General features: G+C 37.9%; 1 protein-coding gene across 23 annotated transcripts in view; it reads left to right on the top strand.

Annotated features, from left to right (window-relative positions):
• Window positions 1–20,308, top strand: part of EPHA6 (EPH receptor A6) — an 872,277-nt gene that overhangs the window by 633,652 nt on the left and 218,317 nt on the right. For 22 of the 23 annotated variants that reach the window (XR_012024450.1, XR_012024449.1, XR_012024448.1 and 19 more), the window contains 2 exons: window positions 482–555; window positions 3,474–3,599. Coding sequence is in view for 20 of the 23 variants with exons in the window: in XM_072812315.1 (XP_072668416.1) it covers window positions 482–555; window positions 3,474–3,599 (200 nt within the window). In the remaining 3 variants the exon portion in view is untranslated. Of the gene's footprint in view, window positions 1–481; window positions 556–3,473; window positions 3,600–4,449; window positions 6,732–20,308 lie in introns of those variants that run through there. The other variant, XM_072812326.1, reaches the window with a different exon arrangement.

Below are 20,308 nucleotides of genomic sequence, written 5' to 3'. Positions count from 1 at the left end.
AAATAAGCATCTCCTCTTTCTTAGAGCACAATTATCCCAAGAGAGAACAGAACATACCTCTACCAAATTTCTGACATTAAAAGAAAAACCTTCCCCTTAGCAATGAAACTAGAAGATAGTTGTCTAAATGTCTGAGATTCTGACTCAAAAAAACTTTCTCATTTTGACTTTTAATGCTTTTTATCAACTCAGCTATTAGAGGTTATATAAGGAAGGACATGATGGTTATTATTGATTATAGCATATTCTCTAAGATTCCTATCATTTGGATCAATCGATCTAGCTGAGAGTACTTTGTTCTAATCTGGACTTAATTTTGATGTATAGGAAAAGCCTTGTATAGAGTATTTTCACGTGTTATAAAGATGTTCTTTAAAAATAGCCTTTATGATAAGAACTTTGCCCATGGGTGGTAGGTATTTTAGTTGGTTTTGACTCTCATCCAGTTCTAAAAATAAGATTCTGTTTACCCTTTTAAAAGGTGCCAATGGTACATAAAGGCCAAAATGAAGTCAGAAGAGAAGAGAAGAAACCACTTACAGCAGAATGGGCATTGTAAGTAGTACAGTGACTCTCCATTGTTCTACATTCTTCTAGCCCTCAAGAGTTCCTTTTAAAGTCATATCCACTGAGTTGGGAAAAATCTCAAAAGAAACCAAAAAAAAAGTACTTCCAGGATTAAGAATTTTCTTCTGGTTTCCAGGTTTGTTTGTGGAAATTGCACCTGCTTCCCATTAAATGCTAGTACATTTTTACTAATTCTGCTTGCTGGAGAACACGAAGACTGAATATGCTAAAAATACAGGATGACTGCTTTTATCTAGTTATTTACCATTCACAGTGGCTTCTGAATGTGAGTTGGTTTTATTTAGTAGAGCATTAGCCAAAGAAACATTAAGGAATTTTTATTCCTTCTTGTAGGGATTGTCATTTAAACATATAACAAATCAATTTACAATTCATTAACACTAAAAAAGAAAATCAGCTCTTTAGCTTTTAGAATATGTATGAAATCCTTGAGCTGACTACAAGGTTATATTCATTTGTAGAATCTCTTCCCAAGCAAGCTATAATTACCACTAAAGTTGGTTTGGTAATTGCCACCCTCTCCTCCCCAACACCCACCTCCACCTCCACCTCCAAATGGCAAACTGCTTTGTCAAGCCAGCTTCATGGTCGTGAGCCTCTGAATTAACAAGAAAGGGATGTTCCCTAATTAACCACGATAAAAGATAATGTGTGAAGCACGTTGTTTAACTATTTAAATTCATCTTTACTTCAAGTTGACCAAAAGGAATAAGGGACTTAATCTATGTCACGCTCTCAAGGGGGCAGAAAGGGTTTAAGTGAGTATATTATAAACTAAGAGGGAAGTTTAGGGCTATTTCTCTAAGGCTCACAAGATTTTTCAGTGGTCTGTGGACTCTGTATTAGAATGTTCCATCCTCACTCACCAAAGTTCTGACTCAGAAGGTCCAGGTTAGGGCCAAGATATATGCATTTTTAGCAAGGTTCCCTAGCTTTTTTTTTTTTTTTTTTTTTTAATAATACGTTTGTGGCTCACTACACTGGCAGAGAGTAGAAAGCTGAGACAGCCACTACCAGCCATGGGATGAGCTGTAAACACTGTGAACAGTTGCGGAGAACTGGATCCAAACACCTGGACAGATGACATATGCTGAGCCTTCTTAAGATGCACTGCAGGGCATTTAGTACTGAAATACAGAGGAAAAAGATCCTCCTGAGGTGTTATTATCTGTTTTCCGACTAATGGTTTAGCATTAACTAAACCAGATGTGCCCAGCAAGAAAAAGTAACCTAAGGTAGCTGAAGAAGTAAAAGAAAGATAACAAACTAATGTTTAAGAAGCCATGGATAAGTTAAATAAGTAACCAGATAGTCAAAATGGGAACTAAATTTTTCCCTTATACTACCTATATTGTGTTGACAAAAAAAAAAAAGTGATATTAACACCGTAAATCCAATTGGATACCATGAGTTATGTAATAGTAGCCACTAGATTGCATTTAGATTGTTCAATCTAACACCAAAACTCCCAGTAAGTTACAAAGTATTGTGAGGAATATGGACCAGAAGTAAAGATTATCTGATCTCTTTTCCCTCAAGTCTAAACTCTAGGAAGTCAAGAAAAGCACAGTATTCAGAATCGTTGTCAGGTTTAAGTATACCTAGAATGCTTCACCGGCAATATTTCAGGAAGTCCTAATCTCACAGGTGCGTTATCTAGTAGCAGAAGACCGTAGGCAAAAAGTAATGAAAGAAAGCAACAGGCAAAGCAGACCCATGAAGTAAATTCTGCTAATCATGGGCATTTTATCACCTCCTCTAAACTCACTCTATTTTTCTTTGTCTGATTTTGAGATTTTCTTGCAAGAGCGTGTTTCTACGGAAACCCAGCCAACACTCCAGATATCATATGGTTTTCAAAATCAAAAGTAACAAAATCAAGTATCATCCATCCACTATGCCATGCATGTGTATTTATCTTTTAATCCCTACTAATTCATGTTCAACAAAAGCTTTCTGTGTGGTTATTACCCATAAAAGCATACCTAAGGTATTTGGGAAGATACACAGATGTATAAGAGATGATCTCCTGTCCCCCAGGAGCCAGACATCTAACCCGGAAAACAAGAAACCAACCAGCAAAACCGAGGAATATCCACAGGGAGTCTGTTACTTCTTCAGATGCAGGAAGAAGTTGCAAATGACTATGTATTCAGACATTCAAGTTGTCCGGCCATCCCTATTCATCATCCTAACTGCCAGTGGGCCCTGAGCCCTCCACCCCTTTCAGAGAGAGTAGCAGCTACACAGCCAGTGATCAGATTTGGGCCTTCGATTCCCACACTTTCCTCCAGGATACACGGGGGTCCTTTCCAGGATCATGTGCAGTCTGGCTATGGAAGCAACTGCAAGAACAGGAAAGGCTGTTGTCCACTGTCATCTTCCATCACTCTGCCATGGGGTCTGTTCTTTATTGCCTGAGAGTTTCTGGACTGAGGCATGAGTTTAGAAAACCCAGTGCCCAGTGCTAGTACAAAAGTTCCAGGAGGGGCCTGACCGGCTTGCTTGTTTTGGAGGAAAGGCGCCTTCCTTTCTCCTCCATGTCCTGAACCAGATCAGATATGAAGTGTATGGGTTATTAGTGAATAGGTGAACTGATGAAACATTTTACAGAGATATAATCAATATGTTTTCTGGGACCTGTCAGCTCACTCTCTATTAAAGCACCAGGTCGTTTTACATTAACAGGTAAATAATTTTTTTTTATTCCAAGCACTCAAAGCTATAATGGGGGGTAAGGAGGAGTGGGACAAAAAGAGAAAAGACAATTGAATTTAAGTAATTAACAAGAATGACTACTTTAGTATGTTAGTCCTTGTTTTAAATATACACAAGATGTGTAATTACTAAAATACTTTATTAAATCAATCTTTTATTTGTTGCAGTACGTTTCCCAGGAGTTAAAACTTACATAGATCCAGATACATATGAAGACCCATCCCTAGCAGTTCATGAATTCGCAAAGGAGATTGATCCCTCAAGAATTCGCATTGAGAGAGTCATTGGGGCAGGTAAACATAAAATCATACTTTTGAAGATAAGATTCTATGATGATTTTATAACTGTTTACCAACATAATACTTTAAATCTTAGCCAATCTTAGTCATTGAAAAATTTTAAGAAATGAGAAGTAAAATAATCTTACATATGTTATTTTTTAAAAGTATTTTAAGCACCTAAATTCATTTTATAAGCAATGAGAGAATTCACAAATGTTATTTCTAACTCCTGTGGTCTTCTTTCAGTATGGAGATAACTTATAATGATGAAACTAGAGTGATGCAGGAATTTATTTTGAAGATACAACTTGAGGAACTTTTCCTAAGTTATTATAGATTTACTCACACCCCAACATACCCTATAATTGGTATTCATATTGATAACCCTGAGGCCTTGCAAGATCCAGAAGTGTTCTGAAAATCATTGAGGATAAAATTAGCTTCTATATAGTTTTATATCATTTCGATGCTAATTAGTGATTTTCCCTATGCAGAATGTTCAAATAACACTGTTTTATTCAACTATTCAGGATAAATACAAACTTATTGTGAATTAGCTCCCAAGAGTTCACTCTATACATTACTTATGGTCAAAGCCTTCCAGCCTTTGAGAAGGAGAAGGAAAGAGTTCAGTCTTCTTTTCTTTGCGGGGTGGAGGGTTGTCTTTAAGGCAGTAACATGGAAATTGCAAATATGTCTATTAACATCTCAGTGGTCCAAATGCACCTACCTGAGCACAGAGAGGGAGAATTTGAAATATACTCTCTGACTAGAAAGCCATGCATGCAGCTCAGAAGAGATGGGAGAAGTGTAAGTAGAGAAGGGACATGGGATCGTGAATCGGGGTATTGGTGTTCTCTAGATGCTGAATATCTGTGTGATCCTTTGACCAGAGCAGAACATTCCAAAGCGTGACCATTCCAGCCAGGTATTATGTCTTCACAAGGGCCAAAGAAAGCAGCTGATTATCCTTTGTCTCTTTCCAAAGCCCTTCTTTGTCAGAGGACCAGCTGCATAGTCTGCAGGGACCAATGCAAAACTGACAATGTAGAGTCTCTTGTTAAAGTTATTAAGAATTTCAAGACAGTGATATCACAGCTTCTAGCAAATGACAGGCCACTTCTAAACTCAAGATTCTGCATGACGACTCCTATTAAATGGACTCTATTGCCCAGATACACAGAAAATCTAGCACCATACAAGAATTCCAGAGACATTTAGAGAGTCCTTTCATGTATCACTTTATTCCCTAGGCAAAGCGGACCATCTCATCTCTTGCAAAGCCAGATCTCCCTTTGAAAGCTGACACAAGGGGCCTATACACTTAATCCTAATGCTCACAGCTGAAGAGGTTGTCTTATCAGAAAGATTAAGAACCTGGAATGAAACCAGATTCTGTATTCTCTTCTGTTGAACATAAAGCACATCAATGGGCATTAAAGGTATAATTGAAAGAGTGATTGCATTATATGCATTTAGTTCGGGGATTCATTTACTTAAGACAGCAAAGAGAGGAGAGAGGAGGCCAAATAATTCCATTGCACCTACATTTGGCTTTCTTCCTCGGGTCCCCAAGAAAAAGCGGCATGTCCTTTTATACTGCAGTGTTCAGTCCTCGCATAGATAACTAGAAGCCTTTTCCATTTACAGCCCTTTGTGCATAAATTAAATGCCAGTATCTGAAATCATAATGTTGAGAAATAAAATCAAATATCTAAGTATTAACAAATAAATTACTTTCATTTTTAGTTTTTAGGTTTCCTTCAACCAACATGTAAATTTTGTCCTAAAAAAGTGTAATATATTTCCAAAGCAAACAGTTAACTGTTAGAGACTATTTTATAGCATATTCCTTCTACTCTTGTCTCACCTCTACTAAGTCGTATTGGGACTCCTCATTTGGCAAAAACAGAATAGCTAAACCATGTAGTAAGCCCTATACATCAGTACCTCTTTTTTATATTTATTTACCTTTGATTATTCAACTTTCAAAAAATAAGCTTTTTATTGTCCATCTTCAGAAAAATCATAAAAATGCCTTATGAGGCACAGTTGTAACATACCTTCCTCTTTGCATTTCTGGCCAGTACTACTTTGTTAATTAAACCCATTGTGTCATGTTCTTAAAACTCTATTTGAATGTGGAAAAAAATTAATGAATGTGTGGACATTTCTCATAGCAGCAGTGTGAAAAAGGCACTGTTTGGTCAAACTAAAAAAGAATTAATACAATAATGTTAACATCTGTGACATAATTACACAACTGGTTACTTACCCAACATTTTACTATAAATACTTAGGTTGTTTCATATCCTTTATTTTTCCCCACCTATTTGTTTCTTCTCAGACTCCTACTTTCTCATTATCTGTGTGCATTAGGTATTCCCCTTGGAAATGTAAATTAAATGACTTAATGGCAGTGTAGACACTGGACAGAGGAGTGTTAGAATGGAGGAGATGGGAGAGAGGCAAGGTATGAGGTCTTAGTAATTGTCAAGGGAAAGAAATTTAGGTCTAATTAAAGCACTCAGAGTAGAGAGTAGCCATAGAGAGGATACCTAGATTCACAATTCATTACTGAGGAAAAATCTTTTTTGGTGAAGAAATAGTTAAAAATGTTGTCCTGGGCTCTGTCCAACAGTAGTGAAATGAATGTTCCAACTTTATGCAGAGAAGAGCCTACATAGTCAGGCTGTGGATAGGCAGCAGGTGTAGTTAGTAGGCCTCTGAGTTTTGGGGTTCCTTCGGTGGGATTAGATTCTAAATGAAAGTGAGTAAAAAAGCTGAGGGTTGATAAAGCCTGTGTTCTCTACAGGCTCATGCTTTTGATTCAGATCAGGTCTGGATAAGGATGAGTGGCCCAGTTTAAATAGTTTCCAAAATTGACTTCAGTTTGAAAGTTAAGTTGAAACAGAGCTTTAGAGTCAAACAGAATAGAGTTGAGTGGTGATTCTGCAATTTAACAGTTGCATGATTTGAGTCAAATTCTGGGTGTCAATTTCCTTATCTGTAAAATGGGCATATACTACCTATACTACCTATACTACCTTCTGGGGTTGTTGTTAGGCTTAATTCAGATATATATGTATAAACACCTGGCATTAAGCACAAGGTATGCAATAAATCATCTTCACCCGTCTCCCCTGGTGTGTTTTATCATTGAAGCCTTAATATAAATAGAAATTGAATTTTAAACTTTGATAATGCTAATGCTTACACTGGCTACTTCCATTTGGAGATTCTTTAATTCTGATAATGAATAAAATTTGTTTTTTATTAAAACAAATGATTAAAATTTGTTTTTTATTCAGCACCTGCTCAAGGCCTGGCCCTGTCTTAAGTACTTTTCATATATTTTCTTGTAAAATTGTCACCATAACCCCATGAGGCAGATAGTATTATTTTTATTTATAGATGAAGAATGAGGTCAAGGAAGATTAAGTGACTTGTTCAACATTATAAGTCTGGGTAATAGAAGACCTGGGGTTTAAACCCAGATAAGACGGACTTCTAAGACTACCTACCATTCTTTTTTTTTTTTTTAATTTTTTTTTAATTTTTATTTATTTATGATAGTCACAGAATGAGAGAGAGAGAGGCAGAGACACAGGCAGAGGGAGAAGCAGGCTCCATGCACCGGGAGCCCGATGTGGGATTCGATCCCGGGTCTCCAGGATCGCGCCCTGGGCCAAAGGCAGGCGCTAAACCGCTGCGCCACCCAGGGATCCCAGACTACCTACCATTCTTAACCAACATGTTATATTGTATCTGTATTACTAGTTCACTTTATTCTTCCTCAAACCAAAAACACTTGCGTCCATAAAAGGTATCAAATGTGCTTTAAAAAGAAACCGTTCCTAATTTTTAAAATCTCAGTTAGTTTAAAGATATTTAATATCTTATTGAAACAGAAATTTTAATCTTCTGAGAGACAATCAGGAAATCATTTTGATGAAAGAATATTGAATTTCTTACTCTGTACAGATATTTAGAGAATAAATATGTTTTGTGGAGAAAAGAAAATAAATTACATTTAAATCAAAGTCTGAAAGAACCAATTATAGAGATATTCACAATCTGGAAATCACTGCAATCCTTAAAATTTTATTATTAATATTTTATCATTCATGAAAATGTTTGAGAATTTGTAGACATCAAAGGCTGTTTGTATTCTTTTAAAATTTCAAGTATCATATTAATTTGTGTATAAGTGCTCAAAAATTATGTAATACTCACCTACTCCCATATCACAAAATATGGGAATGGATAAATATGAGAAATTTGAGAATATGGAAAATGAAAAACAATCTGGAAATAGACAAAATTATTTCTGAGGCCAAAGAAAATAATGCTTCAAATAAATAAAGAGGCAAGCGAGCATTTTCATGGTGGGTGGGGCTGAGGACGCACTTTTATTGCAAAACTGTTATTTGCTGTTGGCCAGTGGGTCCTATTAGAATTCTTTTCCTTGTGTTTTGCTCTAAAGAACAAATGTCATTCTAATGCCAGCATTATCAAATGCCATTTATTGCTTATTTTTACATTTCTGAAATTTGCCTTCTCCTTCTTAAATAAAGGTATGTCTTTCTAGAATATTAAAAGCCCTAATTTAACTAATGATAAGATTATTCAGAGTTAAGTAAAGCATCTTTGAGCATTTGACTTATCAATGTAATTCAAATGAACTGTCTCAGAGAAAAATCAGCAAAATCTCCTGTTTGTGCTGTAAATAGCATCTTTTCTGTTTTGCTTTTTTTTTTTTTTTTTTAAGAATGCTTTCCAGGCTTCTAATTGGGAGACACAATATATAATAATTAAATATTTTCTAAATTAGTTGTTAGAAATGAACCCCAAAATAGCTACATTAAAGTTTTATGAAAGAAAATTGTGGAAATGATATCACACTTAATCTGTAATATTTCTTAACATGTTCACTGAGAAATGTTTGTTAGATGGCTAATATCTACTTATAAAAGGCACTGGGCTAATTGATTTGTTTGTTTGTTTTTCATATTAAGTCACTATGCTTATCAAAAGCATATGGAATCAACCTGTCTTCCACAACCTTTGTCCTGAGATTTTCAACTTTATAACTACCCAAATATTATGTGACAAATTCTTAGAAAATGTATTCTATATCTAGACTGAATACACACACACACACACACACGTATATGTATATATACATACTTAAAACTCCTTATCTTTCACTAAATTTTACTTTTTTTTAATGAGTTTTCTAGGACACTTTTTTTTCTGGTATATCACTATTCTGTTTAGTAGTGGCAGCTTATCTTTGTTCATCAATACAGGCCTGAATTTCCATGAAAATGCACATTTCCATTTAAATGAAGTGAGTAGCTCTGTTGCATAGAAGACTATCAAGATCATCTATCTTCTTTGACTTTTTGCATCATAAAATGAAATACTGTGGCCAGAGGACTGTAAAACAGAAATTCCCAGGTTAACAGAACCAAGTCAGATTAGGATAGAATCATTATTTTACACATATCTTGAGAGATAATGAGAAAACTGGTAAACTGAATTTTAATCACGGGCTGGGAAAGGTCATTGAAAGGCTTTCCTTTTTTTAGGGCAGTACTGAACCTAAACCATTATAAGAAAAACTTACCTTGCTGAGTATAATTTTGAGACATTATTCCATTGAAAAAATCATTCTTGTGTCTCTAAGCCCATAGGGCACCCTCTTATATTTGACCTTCCCTCTTTCCCTAGTCTCGGTGGAAATGCATAATATCGCTCCGTCATTCATATTCTATTCCTTTATCTATACAGAACTCATAATTGCCTCTACTATCAGCCTTCTCTTCTCTTGGCTTAGTGTCACCATATTTTTCTCTTCCTGGAATAGTCCAAGAAGTTTTAACTATTGGTTTCTCAGCAACCATCTGCAGGTAAAAGAAAGTCAAAAGGACAACAAAAAAGATGTAAAAAGGGAATGACAAAATCAGTGACTTATTCAACCTAATATTTGGTTCTAATATCGCCACCTCCTTTGAGGTCATAGTTGTACTTGCTAATGTGCAGGCAAAATGCCACTTTCCTTGCCACTCTTAATTCTCTCCTGCAGTCCCCCAAATAGCCTTATAGCCTTTCTGGAATCTACTCTTTTTTTTTTTTTTTTTTTTTTTTTTTTAGTTATCATAAAGGAACTCTTAGCCCCTCTATTATTTTTGTTCCTCTTCTATAGCTATATTGTATTTTTTTGCAACATGACAAAAGGAGCATAGGCAGTATTCCAGATGCAGTTTCACAATTCACTTTTTATAAGAAGAAACTTGTGTTTATGGCCTGTTTGCCTCTGTATTGGATGAAATGATCTTCTCAAATGCAAATGTTGTTCTTGTCCATCAATTTAAAGGATTTATGGTAGAGGTCAGATTAATTTTCTTTTCTATTCTTAGAAACTCCTTTGCCCATCCAATTAGACTGAAAATATGATCAACAGTAGGTTCTGGCAAGACTTTTGTGCCTTTTACTCATGAATTTCATAGCATTCTAAATCAAATGATGTAATGAAAGATGGGCTTTTATCCATTCTCCCTAGACATTATAATATGAATAAAAAGAACAGATAGGAGCCAGACAGACCCAGGCTTGAATCACAGTTTTACTATTCACTCCATAACATTCAGCAATTTACTAATCTCTCAGAAATTTGGTCTGTTCAACTATAAAATGGAATAATAATAATAATAATAGCTATCTTGTAGGATTAATATAAAATTTAGAGATGATACATCCTGAGGCCATGTCATACAGTAGACACTCCATAAAAGGGCAGAAACATGACTATCAGGTTAAAAATAGTTTCTATATTCAGTTGAAATGACTAAGAAAAATGGTACTCTATACTCCCAAAACACTTTTGATATAAATATCTGCCCATACAGAATTCTACTGTAGATGGAATGATATACATGATTTTTAGAGTTAGTTGAAAATTAATAATTAAAAAAGAAGTTTTATTTTTGTCAATACATTAAGAGTTTTATTTTTGTCGATACTGTAAGAGGCATGCCCATATGAATAAATTCTTTCCTTTTTTGTTTTTCTTTCTTTTTTAACATTTAATTCATATTTTAATTTTTATTTATTTTTTAAAAATATTTTATTTATTTATTCATGATAGACCTAGAGAGAGAGAGAGAGAGAGGCAGAGACACAGGCAGAGGGAGAAGCAGGCTCCATGCAGGGAGCCCAACGTGGGACTCTATCCTGGGACTCCAGGATCGTGCCCTGGGCCAAAGGCAGGTGCTAAACCTCTGAGCTACCCAGGGATCCCCCTTTTGTTTTTCTTTTTAATTAAACTCAAAACTTAATTCCCTCTGTATCTTGTGAGGCTATATTATATGTGTGTTTCTGTGTGTATGTTTATTTTTAAACTTAACAAGACATATGATGAAATGACTTTAACAAAAGAAAATTTACTTTAATATCTTAATGTAAAGCCAATGTAAACTGGACTTATAAATTTATTCCTGGTACATCTAAAAATTAATAGGTTGACTTATCATCAAAGATAGGACTATATATCAATTTCATAGACTTTCAGTTAATTCTATTTACTTCTATTTCAACACTCCACATCTTACATAGGAGACCATTTAGGGTGCATCTGCTATCTTACATATGCACTTCCCAGTCGTGCAAGATGCCTCATCATAGTAGTTGTTGGAGAAATATTTGTAAATAAATAAAGAGTAAATAAGTAAACGACTAGAAAAATATAGAATTATACCTAAGTAATTATGTTAAATGACTATACCTATCTGGTAATCAGCAAAAATCCTAATATATTTGGAGGGTAAGTTAAAGCACAACACAATATAATATAAAATTAAACACAGTATATATATAAAGTAAAAGTAAGAGGGAAGAACAAATATATAGAGGACAATTGTAAATTATAATAATCGCAGTACTTTGTGTTAATAGTTACCTTGACAAGTCAGACCAAAATCATAGAACTTATTATATGCCTTTGTAGTTGTATAGTGAAATACAGAATCTTACAGAAAAGATTACATTGTAATTTTACTTTCTGTTTAGGTTGTGTAACAGATGAAGTATTACTAAGAACTTAGTAAGTTTCCAAGCTTGGATAAATATTTGGATAATTATTGATAAAATATATGCGAAAATGCATAAAACTTGACATCTGTTTTCAATACAGGACTCCAAGGAGATAGGGAAACTCAGGGCACATTTTGTATGGAAAGAAAAAAAAAAAAAGATCCATTCCCTTAAGGCTAAGAGCCACAAGAAAACCTACACATCATCAGTTTTTGCCCCTTATTTTCATTAGTCATCTCTTGCTCCAGAACAAATCACCCTAAAACTTAAAACAAGAATACGTATTATCTTACAGTTCCTGTGGGTCAGGAATCCAGGCACAGCTCAGTTCCTATAGGATGGCTGCAAGGTTGCTGTGAAGGTGCCAGCTAGGGCTGTTGTCTCATCAGAAGCTCAGATAGGCAATGATACACTCCCAAGTATATGTATATGACTGCTGTCAGGATACAGTTCCTTGAGGGTCGTTGCCCTGAAGGCCTTAATTTCTCACTGCCTGTTGGTTGGAGAACACCTTCGGATTCCTGCTATGTGGGCCTCTCCAGCATGGTAACTTATTTCATTAAAGCCCTCAAAGAAAGTCTGCTGGCAGGATAGCGTTCTACATTGGTGAATAATGAAATGTGAATTAAGACCATAAATCTTATTACATGATTTGCTTATGTCCTACTGTAGTTCATTTAGCATGAGGTAATTAGTTCATTGTTCCCATAGTGATACTTGTGTTCTGAGTCTATGTGTTTAACTAATGACTTCAATCTTTGTAGCCTGTCCAAGTTATCTTTTGCTATGTGAGCAAACCATCCCAAAACTAAATGGTTCAAATAATAATCATTTCATTCACTCATAATTCTCTGGATCAGCATTTTGGTTTAGGGCCCTGCTAGAGCTGGAGGTTTTTGTCTTCTGGTTTCACCTAGGGTCACTCCTATGCATGATAGCTCAACTGGACAGTGTTGCTATTAGGTAGTTGGTCTAGGGGGATCTGGTTCCATAGGGCTTCTTCTTCTCCATAGGGCTACATGTGACAGTCTCAAGGCAGTGTTGTAAGCAGATAAGAATGAAAAGAGTTGTAAAGTCTCTTTAGACTTTGGCCCTGAACTCCTCCAACCTAATTCTGACACTTGATGTTGGTCAAAGCAAGTCACAAGGCCAGTCCAGATAAACAGGTTCTACTTTTTGATGAGAGAAACAGCAAAATCACATCACAAAGGACATGCACACAAGGTTGGGAAGAATTTGTAGTCATGTTTATAATTATATATAGATGATTATCTGAAAAAATGAATCATTATTTGTTAAGCCTAGCATGGATAACAGGTTATGAATTTATTTGCTATTTTCTTTCTATGGCCATTTTTGCTTTGCACTCCTAATGAATGATACTCATGTTTTCCTTATTTAGTGACTACTAGGTAATCTGCCTTGGGTTAGGGACTATGAGGTTTATGAAAATGAATAACAAAGGAGCTCAGGCTTAGGAAGGACATGGAGTCAGTCCATTAGGCATATAACCCTTGATTTTGACTCAGGTCATGATCTCAGAGTCATGAGATTGAGCCTCGGGTCAGGCTCCACACTGAGCATGGAGCCACTTAAGATTCTTTCTCTCTCTCTCTCCCTCACCCCCCTCAGCCCATCCCTACCCTTTTTACTCTTTCCTAAAAGAGAGAGAGAGAGAGAGAGAGAGAAAGGATGTGAAAGAAAGTGTAATATGTAAGGTAGAGAAGTAGAAAAGAGAAGCATTGCAAGTGGACAGAATGTGTGTATAAGACACTATTGACATTCAAAGACTCTAGAGATCACCTCAGACTTAGCAGTTAGATTGCATTAGATAGCACTTGAAAGGTAAGAAATGCCAAGATGAGGGAATCAGGTTAGTCTGGGAAAGAGAGAAATGGTAGAAGAAGAGGTGTGGAGATCGCAAGGAGGAATTTTGGACAATTTCAAGAGATTTTAGAATTAGATGTCACTGGCTGTTTCCTATATCTTATTTCTCTTCAAAGTGCAGGCTCTTCCTTTTTCTTGAAACAAATATAACTCTAGGCCTGTTTCATGGCCGTTAATTGAAATGGCCTTTTTAGTTTGGTGACTTTTTAGTTTTAATGACATACTTTAAAATGATTAAAGAAAAGAGGAATTGTTGCTTTTATTGGGCAAATAATAAAAATAAAATAAAAGGCCTTTGCTTCATCATGACTGAAGTTCGTGAGAAGCAAATGAGATAACGTGGATTCTAACTGACCATCCAACCTTTATCAAGACATGACCAGTGACCGTGTTCACTGCCTCACCAGGCAGCACACTCCCTTGGGAAGAGTACTAATAAACAGAGAATCTCTGCAAGTAAAAATGTGCATTTAATCTTAGAACACGACCCACTGGTACTTGTTCTGCCAAATTTATACAAGGTAACTCCTCCAATCCTTCCACACACACACCCCCATGACCCCTCAGATGTTTGAAGATAACACGTGAATCTCATAAATCTTTCTTTTCCAGTCTATGTTGTCTATACCTTCCAGCCATTTCCATTTCCATCTGACTGTGATGTCCGGATACTGCATCACTCTCATAACCTTCTCTGGGGAGCTAGAGTTCTTCTTTGAGTCTTTTTAGAATTGAACCCAATTATCCAAATATTTCTCTGATTAATGCCGAAAACATAGGGCTAGCACCTTTCCTGCCGTGCCTCAGTTAATGCAGCCTGAGTTTGCATTTTGCTTTATGAACAGCTGCCACACACGGTTGGCATAGGGAGTGCTTGCCACCAGCTTATCCCCAGTGGCCTTTCTCGGATGAGTTGCTCCTACACAAGACTTGTCGCTATACGTGACCCACTGATGGTAGGATGGTGAGTGCAAGGCTATGTTTTATTTATACACTCACACTGTGTATCTATATAAATCCTAGATCTTCTCTAGCTATTCACACTGACATATATTTCCTCATATTTCCATTTAATAAATATTCCAATTAAATTTTATCATGTTTGTGTAGCTGGATCTTCTTAAACTCTCTGGGTCTTCTTTCATTGCAGCTCAGCCTGCATAATTCTGGTCCTTTCCAGCATCATCTGAGTTTGTTCTGCCTTGAAGTTTAGGTATGTATCTCTCTCATGACTGAGCTCAGAGCTCCCCGCATGGCAATTGTTAATACACTCTGTAGTTTCCTGCTTTAGGAGGATAACTGCATCTGCGTTGTTGGAATTTGGTACTTTAGGGACACCTGTCCCTCCCTTATTATAGAATCTCTGATCGTGGAATCCACCCAATCCATGTGCAGGTTTTTTAAACTGCCCCCCTGAGGTTGAATGGCTATAGTCCTGGCTAGGGCCTGTTTCCTAGGCTTTTAGATATCTTGGAATGAAAATGGCCAGTTTGGGGGCACTTGGCTGGTGTGGTTGGTTGAGCACCTGACTCTTCCTTTGGGTTCAACTCATGATCTCAGGTTGTGAGACTGATCCTCACATCGGGCTCCACGCTCAGTGAGGAACGTGCTTGAAAATTTTCTTTCTCCCCCCACCTCTGCATCTCCCACTACACTCCCTTTTTCTCTTTCTCTCTCTCTCTCACTGAAATAAATAAATAAATCTTTTTTAAAAATACTTATTTATTCACGAGAGACACACGGAGAGAGGCAGAGACACAGGCAGAGGGAGAAGCAGGCTCCATGCAGGGAGCTCGACCTGGGACTCGATCCTGGGACTCCAAGGATCAGGCCCTGGGCTGAAGCAGTGCTCAACTGCTGAGCCACCCAGGCATCCCAATAAATAAATCTTAAAAAAAAAAAAAAAAAAGTTTAAAAGAAAATGGTCAGTTTTTCCAAGTTTCCAGCCTTTACATTCCATATGTCTTCACTCAGAATGAGATCCAAATCATGACTCCTTGACTTTTTGAAAGATGGAAACGGCGGACAAGGCAGGTCTTTGTGGTCCTTGTGGCCTCCTGTGTGTTTCTTCCCTGGTGCAGGGAACACTCAAGGATGAGCAGGTATGTTCTGGAAGGACCGTTTGGAACCTGGGGCACCTGGGCGGCTGCTGTCTAGAGGGAAATGCCTGGTCCGGCCCTGCCAGGGTCCTGCCCAACTTGGCTTCGCCCTCTCGGGAAAGGCAGCCTATCTTGGGTATTAACGGTGGGGAGGGGCCTAAGTGTCTGCACGACTGAACAAGCTGTCTGCATCCTGGCATTGCTCTCGGTGCCCACGACGCCCAGACCCCGGGTCCCCATGGGTGCGCTTTGCGGGCAAGGACCCCGAGCCCTCGGAGGACCCTCTGCGCTCCTGGGACTCAGCTCTGGGATAGCTGGCTTCAGAGCCCCCCCTTCACTGACTGTATCACAAGGAGGCTTCGGTGTTAGTGAACCCACACCCTTTGCATGAGGACAGCCCCCCCCCCCCCGTGGCCCTTCTGAGCTGTGAGCTGCACACCTACACAGGATGCATACAAAGGTAACTCAGACGGTGTCACTTTCTGCTCACAAGCCTCCAGTCATTGCTTGACCCATTTAGAGTGGAATGGGTCAAGCAATGACCTACTCTTCACCTACTAGCTACCCCTTCAACTTCCCCTCGCACAACCTCTCCCTCGTCCCCTGCTCTTTGGAAACAGTGGATTCCTTGCTCATCTTCAAACATGGCTCATGCACTCCCCTCTCAAGACCTTTGTACTTGATGTTCCATCTGACTCCGAAGCACTAGCTCCGGGAACACCGTGGCTTTTCCTCATTCTCCTGCTTCTTCCAGCTTCTGGGACAGTGTTACTTTATCAGAGACACCTGTACAGATGTTTATAAAGTAGCACCCTTCTTCCCACACTCTTTCCCCCTTACCCTGCTTTTTCTCTGAAGCAATCATCACCGAGCACCATGTATTTGTTTTGTTTTTCCTATTACCTGTCTTCTTCTGTCTCTCTTATTCACTGCTGTTTCCTTAGCCCTTTAAACAATACATGGTACGTAGTGGGTGCTACGTAGCCTTCATGACTAGATCGAGAATTTATAATGCACAAAAGTGATGAAAGTATTCACCCATAAATGACTTTTATCCTCAAAAAGGGTTATATCCTAGTGTAGGATTGGAGTGAGGGGAATGTAATTCACCCTATATATTCCTAGGGTTAAGGGTTGTGATGGAGGTATGATAAGGAAGTCTCAACCTCTCAGAGGAAAGGCATACGTGCTAAATTGAGAGATCAAACAGGGTGACCCAAGAGGTGACTTCATCCTGCAGAAACTGGAAAGCAGGTGACGAATGTTAGAATTATGCAATCAGATTTACAATGAACATGATCACTCAGATGTCTTGCGGAGGAAGAATTTCAATGCTCAGCAATTGGCAGGAGAGTAACCAGTAAGAATGCAGGGGTTCATGGGAGCAAGGGACACAGAACTGGTCTCAGTTTTCTGACCAGAATGACTAAGATAAAGAACACAGGAAAAGACAACCAAAGAAAGAAACAGAGGGAGGGATCTTTAGAGATTTAAATGTGACCTGTTGAAGTATATGTAGAAGAATCCAATAGTTTTCAAGCCAAGAATGAAAGTCTGGGCTCTTTTGATGTTGTCTTTTTGTTTATGAATGTAATCAGAATCCTCTATTTTAGAGTTTTCAGTTCTGAATATGTACATTGTCTTTAAATGTTATGGCAATGACTTCTACAAAAAGGTGCAAGTCACTATGGTCTTCTGTAGTAAATAACATTTCTTTACCCCATTATCTATACTTCCTATGATGACAAGCAATAACGGGATGTGATAAGAACATTAATTGCAACGTAGAACCCACCCCACGGATAGCGGATCCTCAAAACACAATGCCTATTTTCTAAATACTCGTGACCAGGTTAGTGAAAGGAGAGTGAAAAGTGAAGTTCTTCCTAAAGTGGGCAGCATGTCTTGCTTGACAAAGTTGTACACAAAGTCCAGAAGGCGTCCGCTCAGCTCCTGGTTGGGGAGTGGGCCCAGATACTGCAGAAGCTATTCCCTGGCTGAGGATAGAAAACTTAAGAGGAAGGGAGGAGAGTTAGTTACTATTTTTTAAGTATTAAATATGAAAAAGAATAAGTGTGGTTTGTTGTCTTCACATTTGATGCTTTAGTTAATATCAAGATTCACTTGCTGATTGATGGAACAAATGCCCGTGGTACATTCACTACATAGAACACAATGGCACCTTTTACTTTGCTCCATAAAGTTTAACAGCACTCTCCACAAAAGCAGTAGTCAACAACTTAATTTTTAAAACCTAAGTGACTGGGACACCTGAGTGGCTCAGCAATTGAGTGTCCGCCTTCAGCTCAGGTCGTGACCCCGGGGTCCTGGGATCGAGTCCCGTATCCGGTTCCCTGCATGGAGCCTGCTTCTCCCTCTGCCTGTGTCTCTGCCTCTCTCTATGTGTCTCTCATGAATAAATAAAATCTTTTAAAAAAAGATTTAATTTCCTTATACACCTACCTCTCCTTTCACTTTAGTTACCTTTGTAACTGTTGTTACCTTTATAAATTTCAATACTATTTTTAAGTCTTTTATATATTATTCCCACAAATATAAGTACTTAATTTTCATACCTAAAATTTTTACCAGTAATCAAAATGCAGATATAAAAATAGCTTATTTTCAAAGCGCTGTACTAACGTTGTAAATGTTTTGGCCCTTTCTGCTAAGATTTCAGATATGGGAGCTCCTCGTAATCAGATGTTAGTTTTTGCTAAGCTGGGAAGAGAAAAAGGAGGGTTAGCCTTCCTTAACCCAACTGCTGAATCATGTAGGTTCTTTTAAATCATGCCATCTTCTCCAAAAGTAGGATTGTTCTTCTATCTCCTACTGGTAACGCTGCCAGAAACTCATGGCTGAGCTTCTCTAGAGCAGAACTCCACACACTCTGGCCCGCAGGCCCAACTGCCCATTTTCCTGGGACTCACCCACACCCAATAGTCTACTTATTGCCCGTGGCTAGTCTGGTGCCACAACTGCAGAATTAAGTCATTGCAAGGGAGTCAGAATCCTCCACAAGCCTAAAATATTTATTAACTGACTACAAAGTTGCCAACCCCTGCTCTGATTGCTGTAGACTTGAGCATCATTCAGTGGAGCCTCATTCGGCCACTATAGTCCCTGCTTCCATGTGGACCAATGCCTGAGTCTCAGCCTTTGTTCCGGTCACCTACCTGCGCTGAGTCCATTATTCCCGTATCCCGACGGTCGTTCTTTCTCTCTCTCTCTCAATTAAGTATCTTCACTTTGTCACTATCTTTACTTTGCCACTGACTTCCTAATCAATAGTGGAAAGTTTGCAGAGGAATTACATTTTCTGGATTCTTTTATATCTGAAAAATGTCTTTTCAAATAAACACAGTAAATAATTAGTCTGAGCATGGGATTGTAAGTTAAAAAATATTTTCCCCTCTGAATGTTAAAGGTACTGCTGTCCCATCTTTTAGCTGACAACACGGCAGCTGACCAGTTCCGTGCCTGGAGGCTTCTACCTCGGAATTACATATTAATGTGCAGCACACATACAGGTTCCTCCGAGCCAGAGATGCTAGCTTTCTGAAATTGTTTAGTATAATTTTTCTTTTTTTTCTAGAATAAATTATGTTCCATCTCTCCTATTTGAGAGGGCAGGAAAATGTGTCTTCCGTTTAGAGATATTTCCATCAAAATATCTTTTTTATTATTATGGTCAACACCCAGTGTTACATTAATTTCAGGTGTACACATACTGATTCAACGACTCTATGCATTATGCTGTATTCATCACAAGTGTGACCAGTACAGTTCCACTGACTATATTCCCTATGCTGTGCCTTTCATCCTCATGACTTATTCATCCCTTCGCTGGAAGCCTGTATCTCCCACTATTGCCTCATGCAGTTTTTCTCACCTGAGCTCTATTAATCTGTTAGTCATTTGCAAAACCCCTGGTTTGAGGTTTTTGCCATCTTAAACATTTAACTCATACATTTGGTGTTTGGGTTTGTCCTGTGTAGATGCAGATTTGTTCTGTTTTCTAGCAGACTTCTTCAATGATACCTCGATAATTCCATCTTCCAAGACTTCTATGGAGTATTTGTTTCTATCATCGAAATTTCCAGAGATTTCTTTTTTTTTATTACTTATTTCCTTCAACATCCAGATCTTTCTTGATGGATGAAATATCTTATAACATGTCATCACTGCTTTTTTTTTTTAGTTTTCTTGTCTCTCCCTTATGTCAGAAACTCTTCTTTTATGTTCCATGATTCTTGGCTTTCTGTTCACATTCATGAATAAGGCAGTTTGGTGGCTTTCTATGAGAACACAAATGTGTCTGCAGTAGGTGTCATTTTGGATGGTTAGGAGATTATTTTATTGTAGATACTCAAACGCCAATATGTGGTATGTGTGTTGGAGATATTCATGTGGTTGAGGAGTATTAATGGGTACTGTGGGTTGTTGACAGGGAGACAGGAGGTTGCTCTGCAGAGAGGAAAGAATTTCACATGGTGGAAACACAGATGGACTCCTGGCTTAGATGCACTCATTAGGGCAAAGGGCAGGGGTAAGATGTAGGGCCCCAAACAGGCCAGGGTATAGATTGGAAGTTTTATAAGGAAGAATTGACCACTAGTTCCCACAAAATATCAAAAG

This window comes from Canis lupus, chromosome 35 (genome assembly GCF_048164855.1).
Source record: "Canis lupus baileyi chromosome 35, mCanLup2.hap1, whole genome shotgun sequence".
Lineage (NCBI taxonomy): Eukaryota > Metazoa > Chordata > Mammalia > Carnivora > Canidae > Canis > Canis lupus.
The sequence above is the reverse complement of the archived record's forward strand: the minus strand, read 5'-3'. Positions and strand labels throughout refer to the sequence as shown.